Below are 22097 nucleotides of genomic sequence, written 5' to 3'. Positions count from 1 at the left end.
ACACACACACACTCTCACACTGCAATACACCAAATAAACATCCTACGCAAGATAATAGCTTGGACAGGACGCTGCTCATGCCGCAGAATGATGAAAAGCTGTCACAAACAATGACAAAACAATAAAGTTATCTTTCCAAAGTTAATGGCTGGGAAAACTTGCTAAAGGTTCGGGAAGATTTTCATATTGATTGAACTGAGATGTGATTTTAGTGAGATATTGCGGGAGGACCTCCAATGCAAACCATCATTACAAAATGTTTGCCTTGATCTTCGAAGTTTGGAAAGCTTTGACATGTTTTCCCACCCACAGGTGTTCTGTATGGCTTGGCGGAAGAAATAATGGCTGCAACACCAGTACTTTTAGCAGCATTGATTGGCTGTCTGCCCGCAGAGGCATCAGTAGGAAGGGGTTAGAACAGTTCTCTTGAGACCAAAAGGGAAAGCAGTACCCTACTGGCGATCAAGGACCAAAACGCAGGCGGGATACTTTTGATGATGTCATTTTGGGCTAAGATGAGAGGCTTGGATAGGAAGCATTTTTGAACAGTCACTCCGTTTGTTCTAATTAAAACTCAGTGGTGGGAAAGATATAAAATAAATTGTTAAAATTGTTGGTTTAAAATTGTGCAGGTCTCCTTTGACACCTTAGAGCAAGCCAATGAAATAATTTTGTTCAGGGTTTATACAATCTTTATACACAAAAAGGCGATGAGTCAAGAACGGATGACAAAAGACTTCCTGTGCGACCAGTAATGTAATGTGAAAGCAAAAATTAGCTTCAGAGACTTCAGATAAAATTAACCACAGCAACTGAGTCCATTCCCTACCAATCTTCTTCACGAACGAATCCAAACGACACAAACACTGATTTCTAAACGTATTCATTTTGGCACAGTTCATCTTCTCTCTATCGACAGGTTCCTGACTTTTAACCAGTCCAGTGGAGAACAGGACAGTTAATGACTTATGATTGCGAAAATCTCCCAGAGATTTGGTGCTGTTGGGCCATGCAATGAGTTTCTTGTTTTGAGCCGATGACATTAAAAATGCTATGTTTTCTACTTGACTTGCAGGGTGGCAGCCTTGTTTGAGGTCAGACCAGTGTTGAGTCTCGTGTTGGTTAGCTGTGGTACTGAGGGGTTTTTATCCATAGACCATGTCATTACTGACTTCTACAACATCTCTTTTCCCCAGATAAATCTGTAGGGACAAACTGGCTCGCTAAATTGTGAACACACATGCTCTCTCACTGACATAAACAGACACACACACACACACACCCAAAGTAGTCTGTTTTTACTGTGCTCTGCTGGTGCTGTCTTGTTCACTCCTTGAGGTCTTCATTAGAAGGCTTGTATGAACTTTCCCTCCCCTCTCTGTAGATTTTTTTCCTTTCCTTTCTTCTCTCCCTCACTGTCTCCATGATCAACATTTTGATTTCAGCTGCCGTACACATGGACCGATACAACAATTTCCCAAAAAAAGCTCCCACTCTTGTGTCAAGACACTTCATTTAAGTTAGCTTCACAATCTGAAAGGGAAAACCAGTGTTTAAAAATCCATCTTCTCAGCACTGCAACCAGTGTTTATAAAAATGTATACAGTGTATTTTTCCCTTTTGCTTGGAACAAGCTGTTTTTAAGCAGCTTTTCCAAGTAGACAGCAGTCAAGCAAGAACGACTAAACAGCTTTTGCCCTGAATGTTTTCAGGTGAAGTTAAAAATGTTTGAACTACAAATGTGAAAAGAGGGATCTTGTAGTTTTGGCCATCACAGTATCACAGTTACAGTATAAAGATGAGTTTCACATATTTGACAGAGAATTTGAGAATGTACAGTGTGATTCGTTAGGCAAAAAGATTGAATATGATTGATCAGCTTTGAGTGCTCCGTCTTTTATGTTAGTGGACGTTGCTCTCCTGACTAAACCTCTCAGTCTTTTTCCCTCCGTGTTTTGCTGCTTCGCCTCACTCCACAAGGTCATTCACAAAACAAGACAACTTGACATCTAACAGACTGTTTTTGCTCCATCTGTTTGCTTATCTCAGAAACACTGACAAGAGTTTTGTTCATCCTCAGACCTCTTTACTTGAAAACAAAAATAATAAAATATCTTGCTCCTCTCATGAATCTAACACCGCAGTGGCTGGCAGTGAGTTCAGGTCCACCAAGTCAAATCCATCTTGCCATTGTGGTTGCTGGGACAACACGGTACATCCACTGCTGTGAGTCAGTAATTTTGCCAAAAACTATTATAACCTTCACAATCTCAGTGACATGGAGCGCAGTCTCTATCTACAGAGCAGAAATGGACTGGACTGGACTGGATATAGTGAAAGTGCATGAGTCTGAGTTCGGTCTGCTTGGTTCAGATGGGTCCACCTCCTTCTGATGTTGCTACAGTCTACAGCAGATGGCACGTTATTTGGAAAGAGTTGGGGGTCGGTGCTGGTTGTGGCCGCTCCCCTCTGTGTGGAACAGTGGAACCAGAGAGGATGTCTGGGTTGCTGGAGGATAGAGTCAAACTGAGGAACATTTGTCAAGTGGAACAATCTAGACCACAGTGTTCCGCTGCCGGTAGGGTGGAGGCGGTAAAACAGTGCCGGATTTCAGGGAAAACTCAGACATGTATTCAGGGTTTTCAGCTACTGAAGGCCGTATATGTCCATTCTGCTTATAGAAGAACTTGGCATTGGTGGATCCTCCCTGGGCACCGTCTGGGGCCGCCTGGTTAGATGATTTGGGAGGCAAACTGTGCTGCCAGTATTCTGGATTGTCAAAGGTTACCTTCAGCTTCTTCCCACTGACTTTACCTGTTGTCAGTCCTCCATGCTTCAGCAAGCTCGACGGCTGCATGGTGGCGTGGCTCTGGTAGGCTGGCAGGCTGCCGTGCCCAATGGTTGCCGAAGTAGACAGGGCACCTGACTGACACACCTGGGCTTGGGCAGTAGTTCCTGTTTGGCTGTGGCTGCCACCTGGATTGCCAGGTTGTCCTGCAGGTTTGATGGTGTGATGGGCGTGGAGGATGTGGGTCGGTGGGCCATGGTGACAAGGCATGCCAGATGGAGAGGGCTGGGCCGTGGGGAGGGGGTAGTGGGGCAGGCTGGTCTGGATTGTAAGTGGGAGGTGTGAGCCTGAAGCTGTGGCTGAGATCGAAGAAGGAGGCTGGGTTGGTAGGGGTAGACCATTTCTCCTCAGGGCTTCCAGGCCCAACTCAGCAGGGCTGTGGAAGGTGTTGAGGTACAGGGGCTCGTTGATGTACTCATCCTCTCCTTTGGGCTGACTGTTGGGTGTGCTGTGGTAGCCTGGATTATCCAAGGCATGAATCTCGCCGTTTTTACGCCGTGATACAAATGGGTTTTCCTCAATGGGATTCAGGTATTCTGTAGCACAAATCAGAAAAGAAGGGGGAACGAGAGAAAGGAGGAACAAGAGAAAAGGTGATTATAAGAGAATCAGACAGACAGACAAACAATAGATAAGAGAAAATAAAATAAAGAGATCAGAAAACAAAAGAGAGTAAGAGAAAGAGAAAACGAGGAGAGAATAGATGGAGATGATAATGGTGATAATGGCCACCACTCAGGACCAGACGGGCAAGTTGCCAGCAGTTCTTTGGCACTGGAAACTCCATCTGCCGCGGGTAAAAATGCCAGCAAATGACCCCTCTTCACTGATTCCAAGCACTATAATAATGGGGTGCAAAACCTATTGACTTTGCCCACTCTTCCGTTCCTTAACATTGCATCAGATGCATTTTGCTGCAGGCTTTGTTATATTTTGAGCTGCTCAAAAATCAAAGATGGTGGTGCAAGAGCAGGGCTGATGGACTGAATTATGATCAAAGGCAAAACATGACTGTAGTAACTGACATACACCGCTGACGAAAACTCAAGAAGAATTTTAATCAATGGAATGAAAGAAAATGAACAGGCAAAATGACAAGCAGACTACACTACAAAAGATCATATTTACTCTCTGAATGAGCCGAGAGATGACAAGACAGAGGAAAAGTGCACAAAGCAAGAATTTGTAGCGAATACAAAATGCATTTGTTTTACATTTAAATTGCAACTTTGTGGAACAGCACAGCAGATTGGGGTTTGTTATTTCCATGGCACCATATTACTTGTGTTTTATAGATTGGTGAGAAATAACTATAATGAGATGACATTATTTTTGCCGCAGAACTTCTACCTTGACTTAGTTTTCACTTCCCAGCAAATCAAACAAAATTATTACAAGTGTTCTGTAAAACTTCTTCTGTAAAACTTTGGATTCCTGATTGATTTTAGAAGATTTTACTGTGTATTTCATGTGTACCTGATGAGCTCTTGTCCTTCATGGGTGTCATGTATCCATCCTCATCAGTGTCACCTCTGGATGCCCTCTCCCCCAGGAAGATGGTGGGGTCAGCGCTGTACCTCTGGCCTCCACTGTCCTCTGCCCCAGCCTGGCTTAGGGTCTTCTTATGGAGGCTTCCATTACAGCGCTGGTCCTCCAGGCCCGGAATTGGTCCGCCTGTGGCTTCCTGGTTCACACAGGCTTGGGCACCTGCTGCTGAGCTCTCTGCAGAGTTTGGACCACCATCTCGATAGCCAAACTGGTTCTGATTTGTGGATCAAGAAGAAAAATATTTTGCAAAATATTTATCAAGCTACTGTGAGACAACAGTATGTAAAAAAAACAAAAAAAAAACAAAGTATACAGGTCTATAGTTTAGTTGAACAACAACAAACACGCATGTGTCAGTGTCAAAAATAATAAAGTTTGAGTCTGACTTTCAGTCACCTGCGGCAAAAGAAGAGAGACTTTTAACCCATACAGCTGCCTGTTGAAGGTAGAATTCTCCAACAAAGTTCTGCCAATGCAGTCATCAGCCTTAAGGGACTGTGAGGGGCAGCCAGGCAAAGCTACAATTCAAACACCTGAGCCTCAAAAAAGAACAAAAAACCCCACAAGAAAATACAAAACATGACATGGAAGCAAAGGGCTTGTTGTGGTGCTGTGTTGGCTTGCCGTGGGCTATTTAACCCAGGACCACTTCTCTGCGCTCTTGCCAAATGCTAGCACTACAACAGCAATTACAGGAAACAGAGCTACAAAACACAACAGGGAAAAAAAAGAAACATCCTGGGGTTATATCTGTCCACCTACTTCTACCAACTCCCCTCAATTGCAATCAACCTCCCCCTCCTCCCAACTTCTCTGTTCATTCCTTCTTCAAAGACAGTCATTATCCGCTCCTCTTTTCAAGTATGAGCGTGAGAGCATAGATTAGATAACTGTCTGTATTGCACTGTGTCTGCTGTGGCGCAACCTGAATAACTAACTTTTTGTGGCAAAGACAGTCAGCTGATGGATTTTAACAACAAAATCCTTTCCTTTGTCTGGGCGTGGAGGGGCTTTTGACTGCATAATCGAAAGAAGTTCAGTTCATGATAGATGTGTTGACTTTGAACAAACGGAACCTTGGAGGACGGATTAGCATGTGTGTGGGTATGTGTGTGCTTGTGAGAGAACAAAGATCTGCTGGCAAATGAGTAGGTCATGGGGGTAAAGGTGCATAAGATGCAGAGATGTGGGCCAGCAGCATCTGGGCATGCTGCAAAGAAAACAGCCCAGCCTACACTCATTGCCTATTAGTAGATGGCTAGGGCAGTTTAAGAGAGAGTCTCTTATTTGCTTACGGAGCTCTGAGTAATGAAACCTGGGGCCTGGGGAGCCAGCGCCTAAAGAGCCCAGGTTTAAGCCACACACGCTGAGATGGAAATGATGGAGGTGAGCCATTAGCAGAGGAAAACCATCAGTGTATTGGAAGTTATTAACCACCTTGAGCACTTACAGAGGGTAGCAAGTTGGGCAGTTGACAGAAGACAAGAAAAAAGTTTTTGACTAAAAGGGTTTTTGCAAGGAGATACTGTGCATGGATATTTAAAAATAATAATTATAGGCAAAGGGTTATGTTTTCAAAAAACACCCTGACACACTTTTCTACTACATCAATACAACAGCTCCAACATTAATATTAGCAAAATGAATGCAGCAATTTATTGCTGATGTTTCTGTGTGTCTAAGCAGTGTCCTTACTCTGTTGGAGTCAACACAAGGCCTGGTTGTGTATGACGGAGGAGCCATGTTGAAACCTCGGGGGACCAGATACTCCTCAGCATCCATCAAGTCATCCAGGTCCTCTTCATCCAGAAGACTCTGGAAGAACTTGCTGTCATTGGGGCTGGGAAGCTTCATGCGGTCATCACCCTGAACAGCAGGTGATACACATAACCAGAATTTCACTTGATTAATGTCATTTAATTGATGCCATCAGTGCCTAGAATTGTAAATTCCACTCAAAAATGTGATCTGACAGTGAGCCTCTTTAGGCAAACACACCTGGATGACCAGGTACCGCTGGGGGTCACGGGCCATTCTGCAGAACTCAGCAGCCAGCTCCTTGAACTTCGGCCTGCTGTCTGCGTCAATCATCCAGCCTGGGGAAGAGAATGATGGTGCAGGAGAAGAAGAGGTCAATAAGATAAACTGATACAAACATAACGGATAAAAAGAAAGTGGTGCTTGTATTAAGGATTTACATATGTGCGTACATATGTGCAGTTAAGCATAAATGTAGCTTAATGATTGTCCCCAACTAATCTGTGTGATATATTTATCTGTAAAAATTCAGAGGATGTTTGTATCCCTTTGAAACTGCAGAGAAAAACACATCCTGAACATAAACTGCACCAATATGAATCATTTTAACTCCAGAGGCCATTGAATAAGCAAGCGTGGCGTTTACATTCATAAAGTCCCATACATTTTTAGGGCCAAGTGCCTTGCTCAAGGACAACATTTCACTTTCTGAGGCCATGGCTGCAGTAAACAGCAAACCCCCGCAGGTGAAGTGAAAGGCCAGGTGGTATTTCAGCTCAGATCAGCCAGCAAGCAAAGTGTCTGCAGCCCTATTACATGCTCTACAGTGCTGATGGATAAAGTGGGGTCTTGGTGCCTCTCGCAGTCTTCGACGGAGGATTGCTTGCAAAATATAATTGCTTAAAAATTGCTTATCCTTGTTACATTAACACAGCTGTTATCAAATCATAATCTGCTCCCTCTTCATAAAAGCTGTTTTTCAACCACCATCATCAACACCACAGTCGATCTAAAACTAACTCCCCTTAAATAAAAGTCTGACCCTCTTATTGTCATTTCGCCTGCCCATCTTCGCTCAGTTCATCTAATTTCTGCTCCTAGTGCCCCCATGCGGGCAAATTACCTTGATGAGTTGCAATTACTCCAGCAATCAAACTCTATTTCATCTTTATTGGGGTGGCGCAGAGGCGGTAGGACACGCAGTGTGACGGCACACCAAATCACAAACAACAGCTCTCAGTCAACATGTAATTAGAATTAATGTGGCCAATTGCTGAGCCTCCTTCTGGCTTTTGATGGGGCGACCTGACCCTCCTGCTAGTTTGACTCAGTGCGTGACCTCTTTTGGCTATTTCTGAGCATTGCTACGATGTTTACCTGTGTTATAGCATTGCAGCATATAGCATTTGTTAAGTTAAGGGAATCCCTTTGACTCTTATAAGATTATTGTCCAGAAGCATTTTGTACAACACATGAAAAGTTCTCCTCCTCTTTCTCCTCCAGGGGGGAAGGACAGAAATCAGCTGGCATTGTTATTAGGCTAAATAGCCGCAGGGCTTCATGGTTTGCTTCTGCGCTGTCAGAGGCCATTGGCAGGTGTTTTTCATTTGGAAAAAAAACAATTAGATATTATGACATTTCCACTGGATTAACTTTTCGTCATGGGAATACACTTGATATCATGATCCAACCTGAATCATATCATTCTCTTTCAATGCATTTGGCATTTCAAGCACTCTGCTGTTGTCCTAAACCAGAGTGACTGATTGTGAGGCCAGCAGTAAAAGAAGTTCAAATTCACAGACCTACAAACAGCCAATAATTCATGTGTTCAATGTATTCATAGTGTGAATACAATATTTGTACACCAGAAAAAAGAAAATAATTAAAAGAATAACTATAATCGAAATAGCAGGGGGGAAAGTGGGGACAACATTTTTTTATGAGATTTTCAGTCACCACCAGAAGATTGACAGAAAAGTCCATAGTTGGGTTCAGACAGGGTGGAACAGTGACCAGACTGGTGCAGGAAAGGGAGTGCCAAGCAGCTGATAGCTGGCAGATCTCATAGCACAGCTTGGCATGTATGTCTGGAAGGTTTCCTGGAAATATGGGAGGGTGGATCTCTCACCAGAACCAGCAGCAGCAGCAGCACCAGCAGCAGGGTTCTGAATCAAACCATGGGTGGGGTGGGGTGGGGTGGGGTGGGGGGTGCAAGATGGGACAGACGCAGGAGAATTTGGAGAGGATGAAGAGGAGGAGGGTTTTTGGATGAGTTGTAGAGGTGGGAAGGAGAGTAGGGGTGGGTCATCTGGGAGGGAGGTGTGGTAGTCCAGATGGAGGATGGCACGAACAAGATTCTGGGGAAGAGTCCCTTGTGGGGCCTGAGCCTGCATGTTGCGGACAGTAAACCAGCATCTCATCAGTTTCATGACAACACATCTTTTTCTCTGACTTGTTTTTTTCCATGTGCATACCAGCATCTCCTCCAGCCCTGAATCGAAGCCCCAGAGCTCAAATAACACTTTACCAGATGAATATTAAAAATATGAACCCTTTTTATTAAACTGCAACTCATCTGTGACACCTCAAGCTGAGTTGCAGCAGCATATAAACATGATTTATCAGTAACAAAAAAATTATTATGTGCTCCAAACTAACTGTGTTCGAGTGCTGCTCTGTCACGTTGTTTCTAATGCTGCCACCTGTGGCTGAGGCAACAGTTATGTTTAGAAACATGTCATATGTAGAAAAAGACATCCTTTTTCACCACTGATGACAAATTTTTATATACGGTATATGAAATAAAATATATTTAATTGACTTTCTGTTCACACTGTGAAAGAGAGGAAGCTGTCCAACCTGCATGGTTGCGTGCCTGCCTCTACATTTTGCATGCAAATATTAGGTTTTGAGTGAATGTATGCACGATTTTATGTTCGTGTGTATGCGCGCGCGTGTGTGTATGTGTGTTTTCTCACATTTGACCATGACCATGTAGACATCTATGGTGCAAATTGGAGGTTGCGGCAGACGTTCCCCTTTCTCCAGAATGTCTGGGATTTCTCGTGTGGGGATGCCGTCATATGGTTTGCCTCCGAATGTCATCAGCTCCCAGATGGTCACTCCTGGAGGATGTGGGGAGGGCAAGAGAAGGGAGAGAATACCATGGAGATGGCGGGGTGAGACAACAAGCCAGAGAACAGCAGAGAGCAAGATAAACAGGCCGATAAGGGGGCGAGAATGCAAATAAAGGAAACAGGATTTCAGGTTATTGACTTATTTCCTCCCACAGGTGTGAGTATGATAAACAATGACGTCAATAACAATATGCTTGTCACCAACCATAACTCCACACATCGCTCTGATGGGTGAACTTCCTGTAGTGGATACATTCAAGAGCCATCCATTTAATGGGCATCTGCGGAAAGAGAGAAAGAATTATAAGATTCACATTTTAAAGTATTTATTTATGGTTAAATTGGAGACAATTTTCCATTATGCAGCCTTGCTCAAGAGCTGGCTTCTCTTTTAATCCAGAGATATTGGGAAATCGACAGGGCTTTCAACCATAGTTTTGCTTTGCTCAATAATACTCAAGTACTGTGATTGATTACTAACGTGGGGATCATCAATAGCGAGTGTGCTCTTAAAGATGCTAAATGAGATTGTATTGGCCATTTGTCTCATATTATCTCCGTAGCCCGTAGGTTTAGATCAGGAGGTGTGTGAGACAGTAATAACAACAGGCCCTTTGACATTCCTGACAAGGACAATGGCACACATGGCCATATCCTAACTGACATATAATTTTCATATTGACTAGAGAAGGGAATTTTTAGCTCTAGAGCCCACTGAACAAGACAATTATCTCGCCATTTCGCATGTGAACGCACATATGCACACACACACACACACAATGCTGCGGCCACTGAAAATAGCCTCTCCTTCTTGTGTGTGGGGGGCCCGACACACGCAGTTGCTCTGAGGGGGAAATGAACAGGAAGTAGGGGAAATGAAATGCTTCAGGTTAGGAATACGTTGCGGTGCCTCTGTTGATTTATCTCTCGTGGCGTGCCTATTCTTATGACACATGTGTAGATCTGCTGACAACGACATCCATTTATCAAGGCATTGGTGAATCCCGATACAGAGCCAGTCACTCAAATGGTGGCATCAAGCACACCTGGTCTGCTTTATGAAAAGAATTTTTTATTTGCCCACAGATAGCTGCTCAAGCTCCAACTCAAGACTCTGAATAGACGCAGGCAATGAACAAGCCCATCCAATAAAGGGAGTTGATCACGACAGCTTGCATAGGAAGTCTCAAGCAAGGAAAAGAAAAGCGGCTCCTGATTAATGTGGTCTGGGTCCCCAAACTGCATTTTTTGTTTGGATGAAGTGCTTCTAAATTCTGTTTTTACTCAAACTCAGTTCTAGTCTTTTTCCTAACTGAACGAGTTTCACGGCTCAGGAAAATTGGACACACAAAACATATTCCAGGAGCAGAAAACCACAGTATGTCTGGCTACATTTGAAAACGTCATTTACATGTGAAAATGTGGTTTTCAGGTTGTGTTTTGTGTAGAACTCCATTCACACTGACACAGAAGAAAAATAAGGAAGGCTGGATCTCTTCTTCTCTTTCCTCCCTTTTATTTTTGGGAGAAAAAGAGAAAATGACGCAGCACAGCCAGCACAAGGTGAAGCTGAGCCAACACATACCACTTATTCTGTTTTCTCTTGTGCTCTCCATCATCACCTCTGCTGTGTTTGAAAATAGCTGCACTTATGATGTAGTTATTCTCATGTCCATATTTTCCGGTTTCTGTAGCCTATAAACTGAGTGAGCAGACTGCTGTGATTTGATCTGAGGTTATAAAACAACTTGTTATCCAAGGTGAAATGTAAATCACTATTTCATGACTATAAAGTCCTCTGAAAAAATAAATGCAATGACAGCAGCTGTGTTCTGTAATTGGCTGTATTGACCTTTAAAATGAGAGAAGCTACAGGTGACAGAAATTTATCTTTCAGATAATCATCAGCTGAATTTATAATTTACTATTTCGGAGAAATCAAAATCACGTTCACGCCTCCACTTACACCAACCTTGCCCCCGTCTGCATTGTACTCCTTCTCATCTGCATCCAGCAGTCGCGCCAGGCCGAAGTCGGTGATCTTGATGTGATTGGGTGACTTCACCAACACGTTGCGGGCTGCCAGATCCCTGTGGACCAGCCTCCTCTCCTCCAGGTACATCATGCCCTGTGAGAGAGAGAGAGCGCGAGAGAGAGAGAGAGGGATAGAGAGAGGGAACGTTGAGAAATGACTACGAATCCTCTCATGGAGCCATTTATCATTTCATATTCGGTGATCGGAGCAGTCTGAGATCGTTGATGCGGTAAATGTCAGCACTAACATAAAATTATTGTCATAACTGTCATCATCATTAACCGCACACCCACTCAGACATTTCGATTCAATCTTTCATCGTTACCACACCTCATATGTATGACTCTAGGAGGCAGGGAATTCAAGGCTGCTTGTATAGCATTCCAGACATGTCTGAAAATCAGAGCTTTAGACTTTTGACGATAAATAGGACGGGGATCACAGTTCCATTTACAAATGATTTCTCAGCAATTATCTTCCTTCCTTTGATTTTTTTGCAACAGATGTTCTTTCAGTGTGTCTTAATCACTGCATGGTACTTGATGTTAGGTACTAGTGCAGGATTGTTAAATATATATGCAGGGAGAAGGATTTAAATTGGCTGGAAAAAAGCTGGACCAAGCAGCTTGTACTGGCTGCGTTGGCAGTGCGTCTTCAAGTGTACAACCCTGTCGTCACCATGGCCCCAATAGTTGGGGCCATTTTTAAAATGGCTAGACAGGAAGAACAGTTCATATCCTTCAGGTTTGTTAACGTTGATTATAAACACTCAATGAGCAAAGCAAGTACGGGAGAAAAACAACAAAGCCTTGAGCGACGAGAATGGTAGCTTTGTTTTGCAGCCTTAATTTGTTGCTCAATGGGCTGAATGGAGCAGGGACTCTTGACAGTCACACAAAAACCTATTTGCAGCCATGTGAGCTTGTGCAAGCATGCACACGCACACTCATGCACACACACACACACACACACACACACACACGTAGATTTAACACACTCGTCAGCTCACAGGTGCACAAACACGTCATATACAGAGACACAAACAGGTTTCATCATGCCTTCATGAGCACAAACACACTCGTCCTGTGCACGTACACACTTCCTCTCCGTCTCATGTGCTCACAGCTGAACAAAACAGCCAGACGAGCAGGCGGGCAGACAGGCAAGGCAGGGCCAATTGAAGTGTATTAGACTGGATGTTAAACAAGTGGATGCCACTTCGCGGGTGGATCAATAAAAACACCTTGGCAAGGAGGGAGGCAGTCATTGTACTCAGCAGACAATATGATATTTTAGCTAAGGCCCATGCGCCCACTGGTGCGAGAATCATTGACTATTTGAAATACTTAGAGTAAAAATGTTGTATGTTCATGTATGTGTGTGCAGGCTCATATCAAAGCACACTGTGTTGAAAATGTTCGCCACAGTGAGTCGCCATGCACCGCCTCCTCCCAGACAAATGTGAGGATGAATCGATTGCGCCAACGTCTGGCTCGCTGCTGGCTGAGCTCCCATCCATCATCTGCTGGCCTCGCGGAGACAGATGCATAGACACACACAGGCGCTGACAGAGACCACTCAGAGACCACCTATATGCTAAAGCAAGACATATCTCACTGAGAATACTTGGTGACTCCTGCAGTATTTCTATCTGTCAGTCGGTCTGCGTGTCTCACTTCACGTCTCTTTTATCTAGCAGTTTGAGACACATCCCACTTCCTTATGCTGGGTTCCTTGTTTTGTGAAAGTAGCTCCCTTGCTTCTTTCCTAGCCAGTATGAGGAGCTGGGACAAGGCCCAAAACGCCCCCCTTTTACCGAAAGTGTATTTAAAATGGATTACTTCTGGGGAGTTTGGGCAGGCGATCAATAACAATGCTGATTACAATAAGCCCAAAGACGGCCGTGCCACGCAATATTTATCCCCGATGTCGACGTCGAGAGGAATTAGGAATCAATGGCCCACACAGTCCATTAATACACTTCGACTTAAAGTGACAGGGCAATGAGGGGAGGCCATCGCAGTGACAGGGGGAATGAACGGCAGCTCAAGGAGCCAATTAATTTTCAACCACTCCGGGCGGTAAACAGCAGCGTCCCAGTGGAGGATGTGGGGGCAGCCTTGGTGTCAGGTCGAGAGGGTCCCGCTGATTGCGCTGCTTTAACTCTGCTTAGTGTTACAATCCCTAGAGTCCCGAGGTCCCTATAAATGGAAGCGGAATAGGATAATTTGTGATTACATAACTTTTACACTGTAGATCATACAGGAACTTGCGGGGAAAGTAATTAAACCTGCCCTGTTTTGGTAAACAACAGCGCAGTTCGAAATCTGCTTTCTCTTTATGCTCTGGAGTCTTCATCTGTACACAGCAACATGCTATTTTTCCTGTGTGTGACTGACAGGCAAAGATGGCTCCTGTCACGTTGTGAAGAGTTTCCCTTATTGGTTGTAGGATTCAGTTTATTTCTGCATGCTGGTCATCTAATGAATTATAGATGAAGTGATTTCTGTTTGAGGAAACCGCAAATTCAAAACAAAACTAAGTTGCTACTGCAAGTCGCAGTAACAACAGCTTAAATGCTTAGTGGATGAAGAAAGTACCTGCTTGCCTGCCTGAAAGGCAAAAACACTTTGTGCTCTCGTTCTCTCCCTCAAATGAAGAGCTACATTTGGACCTGTGCACGACTCTGAATCTTTCCACTGAGTTGCACTCAAAGTTCGCAGCATGTGTTTGTGGCTGACCTTTAAAGGAAAGATGACGTGTGATGTGTTGATTTACAGAAATGGGGGGAAAATGCACCTTGTCTGAGTCCATTTATGTTGCCCAACAAGTACAATAAAACAAAAAAAATAACTTTTACACAACATCCATGTGAAAAAAAACAACCATGTACATAAGAGTTACATCATTTATTGATATAACAAAGCTGTGGCTAATGTCTAGTCTCATAAGAAAACCTGCAAGTTTTGCAGATTCTAACAATCCACAAAAGGCTCCTAAAGCTCATATCAGTTCCCTTCAGCAATTGCTGAATTTGTAGTGAGACTGACTTAGGCCCTTATGGACAGAAGTACATCATAAAGTTTGTGACACCATGAGACAAAACAATGAAATTGTACCATATAACCTCATGGAAAGACACTATACTGTTTTAGTTCCTTTAAAACCTTTTTTTTTTAACTTCAATTTTACCTCCATTTCATTTCTTCTCTACTTCCTATCATACTTTGTGCTTTAATTTTCTTTTTTACTTTTTGTTACTTGCTTTTTTTGCTTAATTTTCACCTCTGCACTTCCTTCTTTACTATCTTTTTACATCTGTTTTAAGTTCTTCTTGAGTTTTCTTCCTTACCTCCTTTTGTACTTACTTCTTACTTCTTTATGTGCTGCTTTACTTTCTTTTTATTTGCTAGAAATAAGTTAAAATACAATATTGACGCCTGAAATTTGTTCATTTCTATTTGCTGCTCAAATGAAATGAGTTCAAGCTCCAAAATGTTCACTTTGGAAAAAGCAACGTGTTAGAATTAGTCCTTAATGTTTAAATTTTGTTGCACTGTTTATAACCTTTGTCATTTAATTTTAATGGGGGGTTAGCTCTCTCGTTGTGGAACAAAATTTCAATGCTAATGTTGACATTGGGTCAGAGCCAGATGAACAGTCACTGTCAACACCAACACCAGCTTTGAATACATTTGTCGAGTTCAGGGAGGGCCTCCATTTCCAGAAACGTGTACTTGAACCCTATATGAAAGGTCCTGTGAAACACTTTCGCAACAGCTTTTCCCAGCTCTCATAGAACACAGACAGATTTGTGAGCCACATGCTACACTGGGGCATTAAGGTTAAGGACCCACCAGCATTGCTGCACATCCCAAATGACACTGGAGCATATTCTAAGCCCTCAGAGCCTGAAGCACCACTATGGTTGTCTGAAACAGTATTCTAGCCCAAAACAGTGTACTTTATGGAACTTTTCAACAGCTGTTCAGCCAAGACCTTTGCAAGAGTCAGAGGAAGCTTGAGGACAAGCTACTCTCTCTGTTGGTTTGTGAATGTGCAGCAGAGATTTCATTCAAGAGACAAGAGATTTAGTCAGGATTCCCAAATGATTAAATGATTAAAGCAGTCAAATATTTCAACAACCGCTACTCAGTCTCGAGTGTTTGAGTTTAAAGTCCAGACTAACTGCTAAAATATAGTGGTTAGTTACCCTAGAGGTTTCAAAAGGATGCGAGACCCTACTAACCAGTGAAAAAAAGAAAATTAAGAGACCTGGAACTCCACAAAAGCTACCTGCTCTGATATTCTGTGCCACAGAGACCAAAGGCTGATTATGATTCTGCATTTTATACCATATTAAGGCGTTGAATTGTTCTTTTCCCCTGTTTAGGTGTTGAGTCAAATTACTCGTGAGATGTTGTGGTTCACTATAAATAATTAGTCTTTATAGTTTGTCCTCCTCTGACCCAATGCTGGCTACCAGGCAGAATAAAATCTGATTTTGAAACAACACTAAAGGTTTTTCCATCTCTGCAGAGACCTAAATTGTTTACAGAGGCTAAAAGTTTTCTAAAGCACGCAACAGACTGGGTCATGGCTGGTCTGTGACCCATTAGCACCTGTTTTCTCAAAAAAAAAAAAAAAAAAAAAACCCAAAGATCTGAGTCCTTGGTGATGAAGAAAAACAAGACAATGAAGCCAGGCATGAAAAAGAGTGGCTCAGCGTGGAACTGCAGGGAGCGGTGCACCTCAGCAGGAGAGAAAAATGCTGTAGATAAAAGATACTGGGTACAAAGGAGAGCAGTTGGGAGGTAAGCTGGCGAAGAGGTGGATGGATATGGTGGAGTACAGCAGGTAATAAATTCATCTCAGATCTGCAGCAGATCCAATATTTATCTGAGATAACATTTACACAACTTATTTAGTACAACCATTTGCCATCAAGCAACATGCTTTAAGGGAGCAGTTTGGTTAAAAAGTTTTAAAGATACAACTGTGGTACAAACTCTTGCATGATGCTCATGAGCCTATTTGGGAATGAATGTCAAGAAAAGCTGGGCAGGGTGCTCACTTTCTTACAGGAACCACAAGGTGAGGTGCCTGTTTCTAGAGGGAGCGATAAGAGTGCTGCATGTGGTGCAACCCCTCCCTCCCCCTCGCTGCAAACCCCACTGCCCAACCGAATGGGTGAAGAGGCAGCAACAATGTGAGCAATATGGGACTGTCCACCCGCCGAGAACTGGGGCCAGTGCGATAAGGAGCGCCCACAATGGTTCTGCTCGGGTGGCGCAGGTGGTCGTCTGTCACGCGCTGTGTGCTGTGCAGGAGATAGAATGGAAGGCATTCCCAAAGAGCTGGCAGTCTCCAAAACACGTGTGTGTATGTGTGTGTGTGTTTGAAAAACCTCTGTGACTGTGTGTGAGAAAGGGACAAAAAGATTGAGGGAGAGAGAGCCAGTAAATGGCCAGATGCGCCTCTCTTTAATCATGTGTATATTCACATGAGCGTGTAACAAATTCAGATTTTATTCTGAAACATCGCTATGAAAGTTGAGTCATATTTCTCGCTGAAGAGCTTTTTACATCATGCAGCTGTAGTACAATAACCCAAGGTAGTGAATATCCACTGAAACCATACTGCGTCACTGGGTGGTTTGGATGGTTAATGAACAGTCCAGGTGAACGTGACATATAACGGCAGTCGGGGTGCAGGCCCATTTACTCTGCATTCAGCCATTGTGGAACTGCAACGTGAGAGGGAAAAAAATGCACCTATCTATCAACCTGAGCTGAGCGTGTTTATGAGTGTGTGTGCATCCCTGTGCACCTGTGAGCCTGAGGGGTGTACACAGTGTGGGGGTTTGAAGGCGAGATAAAGCACAGGGAAGCAACAGAGGATGAAATTCCCCTCGGAGGGAGTGGATTCTAAGAACAATGTCGGAACTTATCGGCGCATGATGTCTTCCTGCTTCCGTTTTTTTAATTATATCCACCTCAAGAGAGGAAACCAAATGTAAAATTATCTGAGCTCTGTCGCCATGATCTCAGCTCCCCTGTGGGATGGAAAGATCCTTCCAAAATGTCACTGTGCAGGCAATAAAAGACGACTGCTGGTAAATTTACATGTGCAAATGTCAATAATTCTGTGGCTGCTGCTGCGGAATTAGAAAGGGGAAAAACAGCAACTTTTTCATCAGTTCGATGAATTTCTGCTCTTCTGGGTAAACGTGGTGGTGTGAAGTTGTAATTCCATAAAGTTATTCTCTCAAAATAAAACACTTTTCGCTATCAAATCAACAATTAGCTGCAACAAAAGATGACATTTGCAGCTGAATGTCCTTGCTGGGTGATGACGCCCCCCTGAGCATTGATTAACAGCACTCAAGTGGGATGCTGTGAAGCTTGAGATGGCCTACTGGCAGCCATGAGGACGGTAATGGTGGGTTTCATCGACAGCTCAGCGGCTGCTGGGTTCGACAGGTGAACCAAACAGAAAGGAGGAACAGAGAAATCAAGAGGGAGGGGAGGGGACTGAGAACATGTGATCCTTCTTTGAATCAGCTGAGCACCAGGCTGCACATTCAATGCGTTCAACCCTTACAGTAATGCCTGTAATTTGCCTGTAACTTGCTGTGACACTGAGGAGTTCTAATTTTTAATCACAGCAGATAATTATCACAATGAAGAGGTGTTGGACGTCTCTTGAATTGACCTGCCTGCTGACTACATCTGATTTGGGAAAAGGGACAAACTGTTCTGTTGGTATTTGCACATACATGTGAAACCATGTCTGCATGTAGAAGAGTGAATATTAGGCCATTCATACAAAATGCTATTACTTCCCTCCCTTGCTGCGGACTATTTGTTCATGATATGGCTGCTGCTATCAAGACAACTTGATTGCACAAAATTGATTCGTATCAGATCCTGATGGGATTCCCTGTTGCTTGTTTTATTAAAAAGACATTTGTAGGACTTGATAATATGGTAGTAAAAAGCAAGACTGATGCACTGAGCAGATTTCAGCTGGTCATGAGGAGCTGCAGGAGAATCCATGCAAAATTTCCACGGTCCATCTGCGCCCATGCATACGCATGTATCTAATGAGCCTCCGCTTCGGGCGCCATGAGTAATGGATGTGTGTGTAGAGAGAGGTGACCGATGCAATCAGGCCTTCCTACCCAGTGGATCTGGCAGTCAAATCCCTCCCCTTATGCATCCTTGAGCACTGCTGATCCTTACAGATAATTAGAAAGACCTGGGGGGCTTATCCCTCCGCTGGGCCGCTCTGTTCATCACCTCTTTCTCGTCAGTCTCCCTCCACCTTGTTTCCTCGTTTTGTTGCATCAGCAGGGACAAACGCACTCCTGGGGACTGATCCAATGTGTGTGTGTGTGTGTGTGTGTGTGTAAGAATTTGTGAATGTGTTGGAGGAAGGGCGAGGGGACTCACGGTGCACATTAGTTGGTTTTGTTTTGTTTTTTTTGGTATGCCAGATAGTATTACGGGTTCTACTGTTTGGCAATCACGACGTGATGTGCTTCTCAATGACTGAATTGTGGGACTGCATTATTAATGAAGCCTCTGGGAAATGAAATGCGGCACACGGATCACTACCATATAGCCTGCTGACAGAATTAAATCTGCTGTAAGTTAGAATAATGTGTTTTAGTAGAAAATATGAACTGGAATTAAATAACTTGAATGCACAGATTGCTCCTGAAAACATCAGTTATTCACTATATGTTGTTATACATCGCCACTTGTCATTTAAAAGTCTTTATCAGACAGTTTATAGGCATAATCTAACTCCATTTATGATTTTCGTCTCCATCTACGATCTCCTTTCAAGTCCACCACTTCACAATTTTGTCCTAAGTCAGTAATGCTTTGATGCTACAGACTTGTTTCTATTACTTGGAGCAGGATCCAAATTCTCAACAAAACTGCATTAAAACCTGAAGTGGCTGTGGTGAGGTCATAATATGACCGAAGCTACTAAGAAGTGCTGGACTTCCTTCAAGTTTTATCAGTCCATGCTTTGAAACTGTTCTCTGACTTACACCAGACCAGTTAAATACGTGGAGGTGAAAAATATGTTTCACCTCCAGGCTGCATCTCATTCACTCATCAGCCATTAACAGGAATCTAAATGGACATCGTTGACTGAAGTGATGCGGCTTTTCAGTTCATGATCACAATTGGTTTTCAGTGCAGGGCTGAATGTACTCATCACTCTATAGTTAATACTCCCAGCTGAAGCATCTTTTCTTTACATTTACAGGATGACAGATATTCATTGTAACGGCACCCGGAATATCTGAGAGAGAGTTTCCTGCTTTTTTAAATATGTGCATTTTTTTAAATATTAAGAATGAAAATTCAGGTTTATTAAATATGCATTCACATCATTTTTTGTGTAATCTTTCATATGTAAATATACACAATCATTACTAGTCTTCTTAGGCATGCATGCATGCATGCATAGTTCTTACAGTTGATGTGAAGTTGATGTGTGTATGGATTGGAAATAAAAGGAACATTATTCCATGTTTTGTTAGCAAACATTAGGGCTATGGAGGTAGCAGCAGGGATAAAGAACAGAAAATCAGGGCAGTAGTGTAAATACACATGTTCAGGTCCTCGTGAACATGCTACAGACCACAGCCCATTAAGACGTTCCTCTCAATGAGAAGCAATGACATGATAGATACCCGAGCTCAGGAGGGGAGGTGATTTGATTCAAACAGAGGAATCCATCCTCCAGTGAGTGAGGAAGGATAAGGGATATGTACCTGAGGGAGGGAGATGCAACGAGAGACGGAAGAAGTGCTGAAGCTTGGCTAATGAGTAAAGACGAGATGTGTTTGCTCAGCACAGGGTGGCGTTAGCAGGGAGGCGAGTGACACAGAGGGCTCCACACTAAGCCTGACCAGATTGGATCTCCTGCCATCGGGTGGCATCTCCAGGGAGCCACTGCGGGATGCAAATCTAAACACAAACACACACTCCAATGGGGAGGCGTACACATCTGTGCTATCACGCAAGAATATTGACACACAAACGCACACATACGGGCCAAAAGATCAGGAGCCAAGTTTAAAAGTCTCCAGCTTTTACTCTTCCTTTCCCTGACTAAGCAGTGTGTATGTGTGTGTGTATGTGTGTGTGTGTGGGGCGGGGGGGAGAGGCTGTAACAGCATTGGAGTCTTGACTCTATATGTGCTTAGCTTTCCACACACATTGCTAGAAGCATGGAGAGCTTGCATACACATGCCTCCATGCATATTTAACCACAATACAGTACAGTAGCAAGCTGGACTTGGTGGAATTATTTAAGGTCAGTGTTCAGCTCCATCATTAGCACTGTCAATCTGCAAAACACTGTCCAGAGCCGCCATGACAGGAGAGCGCAACTTTAACTGGAGGAGTTTTCCTGCAGGGCATGTTGTGCTAATGTCAGTCCACGAGTTCGCCAGTGGGTATGTTTACACGAATCGCTCTGCTCCCTTGCTGCTTCACCACCACTGTGGCCTAGATACGAGCCCCTGTCCAATAGTCATCCCATTTCAATCCCCCCCAAAAACCAATCCTGACCCATGTCCAGCCCAGGCTTCGGTGCCAAAGCTAATAATTTCACCAGCAGGACAGCAACTTGCTGAATCTATTCTACTTTCATTATACTGAGCCTGGGGAGAGACTGTGAAAGGAAGACAGAGAGACAGTGAGACGAGAGGAGAGGAGAGGAGAAGAGAGGAGAGCCAAATTAAAAGACTCCGGTAGCCCCCATACACTCCGTTCTGATCCCATATTTAATTCAGTGATTGATTTGTTCATTAAAATACATCCCAAACCTAATTATTCCATTAATAATCCAAAACCTAATGAATGAAAATACTCTGCATGTGTGTGTGTGAGAGAGAGAAAGTGTGAGAAAAATTCAGTGAGTGATAATGAAAAAATGGAGACAAGCATTAGATGCAGGAAGAGACAGGAAAACAAAAAAAGAGGTTGTTTTTTTTACACTGAGAAATTCCACACACACACACACAGAGTCAATTGAGGATATGCAGCCTGGAGTGGGTGATGCACAAGGAGCTGTGGGGCAAACTTTGACTGTTTGTTCACCTGAGCACTGGAAATAGAGAAATGGGCGGATCTGTGGAGGGAAAGGAGACACAGCTGCTTATGTGTGAATGGAAGAAAGTAAGGTGAAAGAAAGAGAAGGAAAAGACAAGAGAAAGAGAAAGGAAAGACAAGGAAAGGAAAGAAAGGGAGGTGGAACAAAAGGAAGGACAGGATAAATGAGGATGAAAAAGAAACAAAAGGAAAGGACAGGAAAGAATACAACAGGAAATAGAAAGGAAAAGGAAACAGAAATGAAACGAAAGAGAGGATAGAAAAAACAGGCAAAAAGGAAAGAATGGAAAGGAAAATAAAAGCACAGCAAAGACAAAAGAAGGAGGCCAAAGGAACAGAAACAAGACAGCAAGGGAAGAATAGAGAAGAGAAAAGGAAAAGTCACAAGTGAAAGGAAAAGAAAGTGAATGAAACAATGAAGAAAGTGACATGAAAGATGAGGAAATAAAATGAAACAAAGGAAAGAGTCCAAAGGGGAAATACATAAAGCAAAGGACAAGGAAGAATAGGAAATAAAAGCAAAGCAAAGCATAGTTAAAAAAGAAGTAATGACAGGAAAGTATAGTTAAGAAGGCAAGACACAACGTATGAGGAAAGGAAAAAATGGAAAGATATGAAGAGAAAAA

General features: G+C 43.3%; 1 protein-coding gene across 3 annotated transcripts in view; it reads right to left on the bottom strand.

Annotated features, from left to right (window-relative positions):
- Positions 1 to 2245: 2245 nt before the first annotated feature.
- Positions 2246 to 22097, bottom strand: part of LOC124055354 (receptor tyrosine-protein kinase erbB-4-like) — a 203252-nt gene continuing 183400 nt past the window's right edge. For 2 of the 3 annotated variants that reach the window (XM_046382110.1, XM_046382109.1), the window contains exons 21-27: positions 11261 to 11422; positions 9500 to 9575; positions 9136 to 9282; positions 6395 to 6492; positions 6092 to 6262; positions 4325 to 4610; positions 2246 to 3384 (exon numbers count right to left, since the gene is read on the bottom strand). In XM_046382110.1, the coding sequence (XP_046238066.1) occupies positions 2555 to 3384; positions 4325 to 4610; positions 6092 to 6262; positions 6395 to 6492; positions 9136 to 9282; positions 9500 to 9575; positions 11261 to 11422 (1770 nt within the window). In that variant the 3' untranslated portion in view covers positions 2246 to 2554. The remainder of the gene's footprint in view (positions 3385 to 4324; positions 4611 to 6091; positions 6263 to 6394; positions 6493 to 9135; positions 9283 to 9499; positions 9576 to 11260; positions 11423 to 22097) is intronic. The other variant, XM_046382111.1, reaches the window with a different exon arrangement.

This window comes from Scatophagus argus, chromosome 24, assembly GCF_020382885.2.
Source record: "Scatophagus argus isolate fScaArg1 chromosome 24, fScaArg1.pri, whole genome shotgun sequence".
Classification (NCBI taxonomy): Eukaryota; Metazoa; Chordata; class Actinopteri; family Scatophagidae; genus Scatophagus; species Scatophagus argus.
The sequence above is the reverse complement of the archived record's forward strand: the minus strand, read 5'-3'. Positions and strand labels throughout refer to the sequence as shown.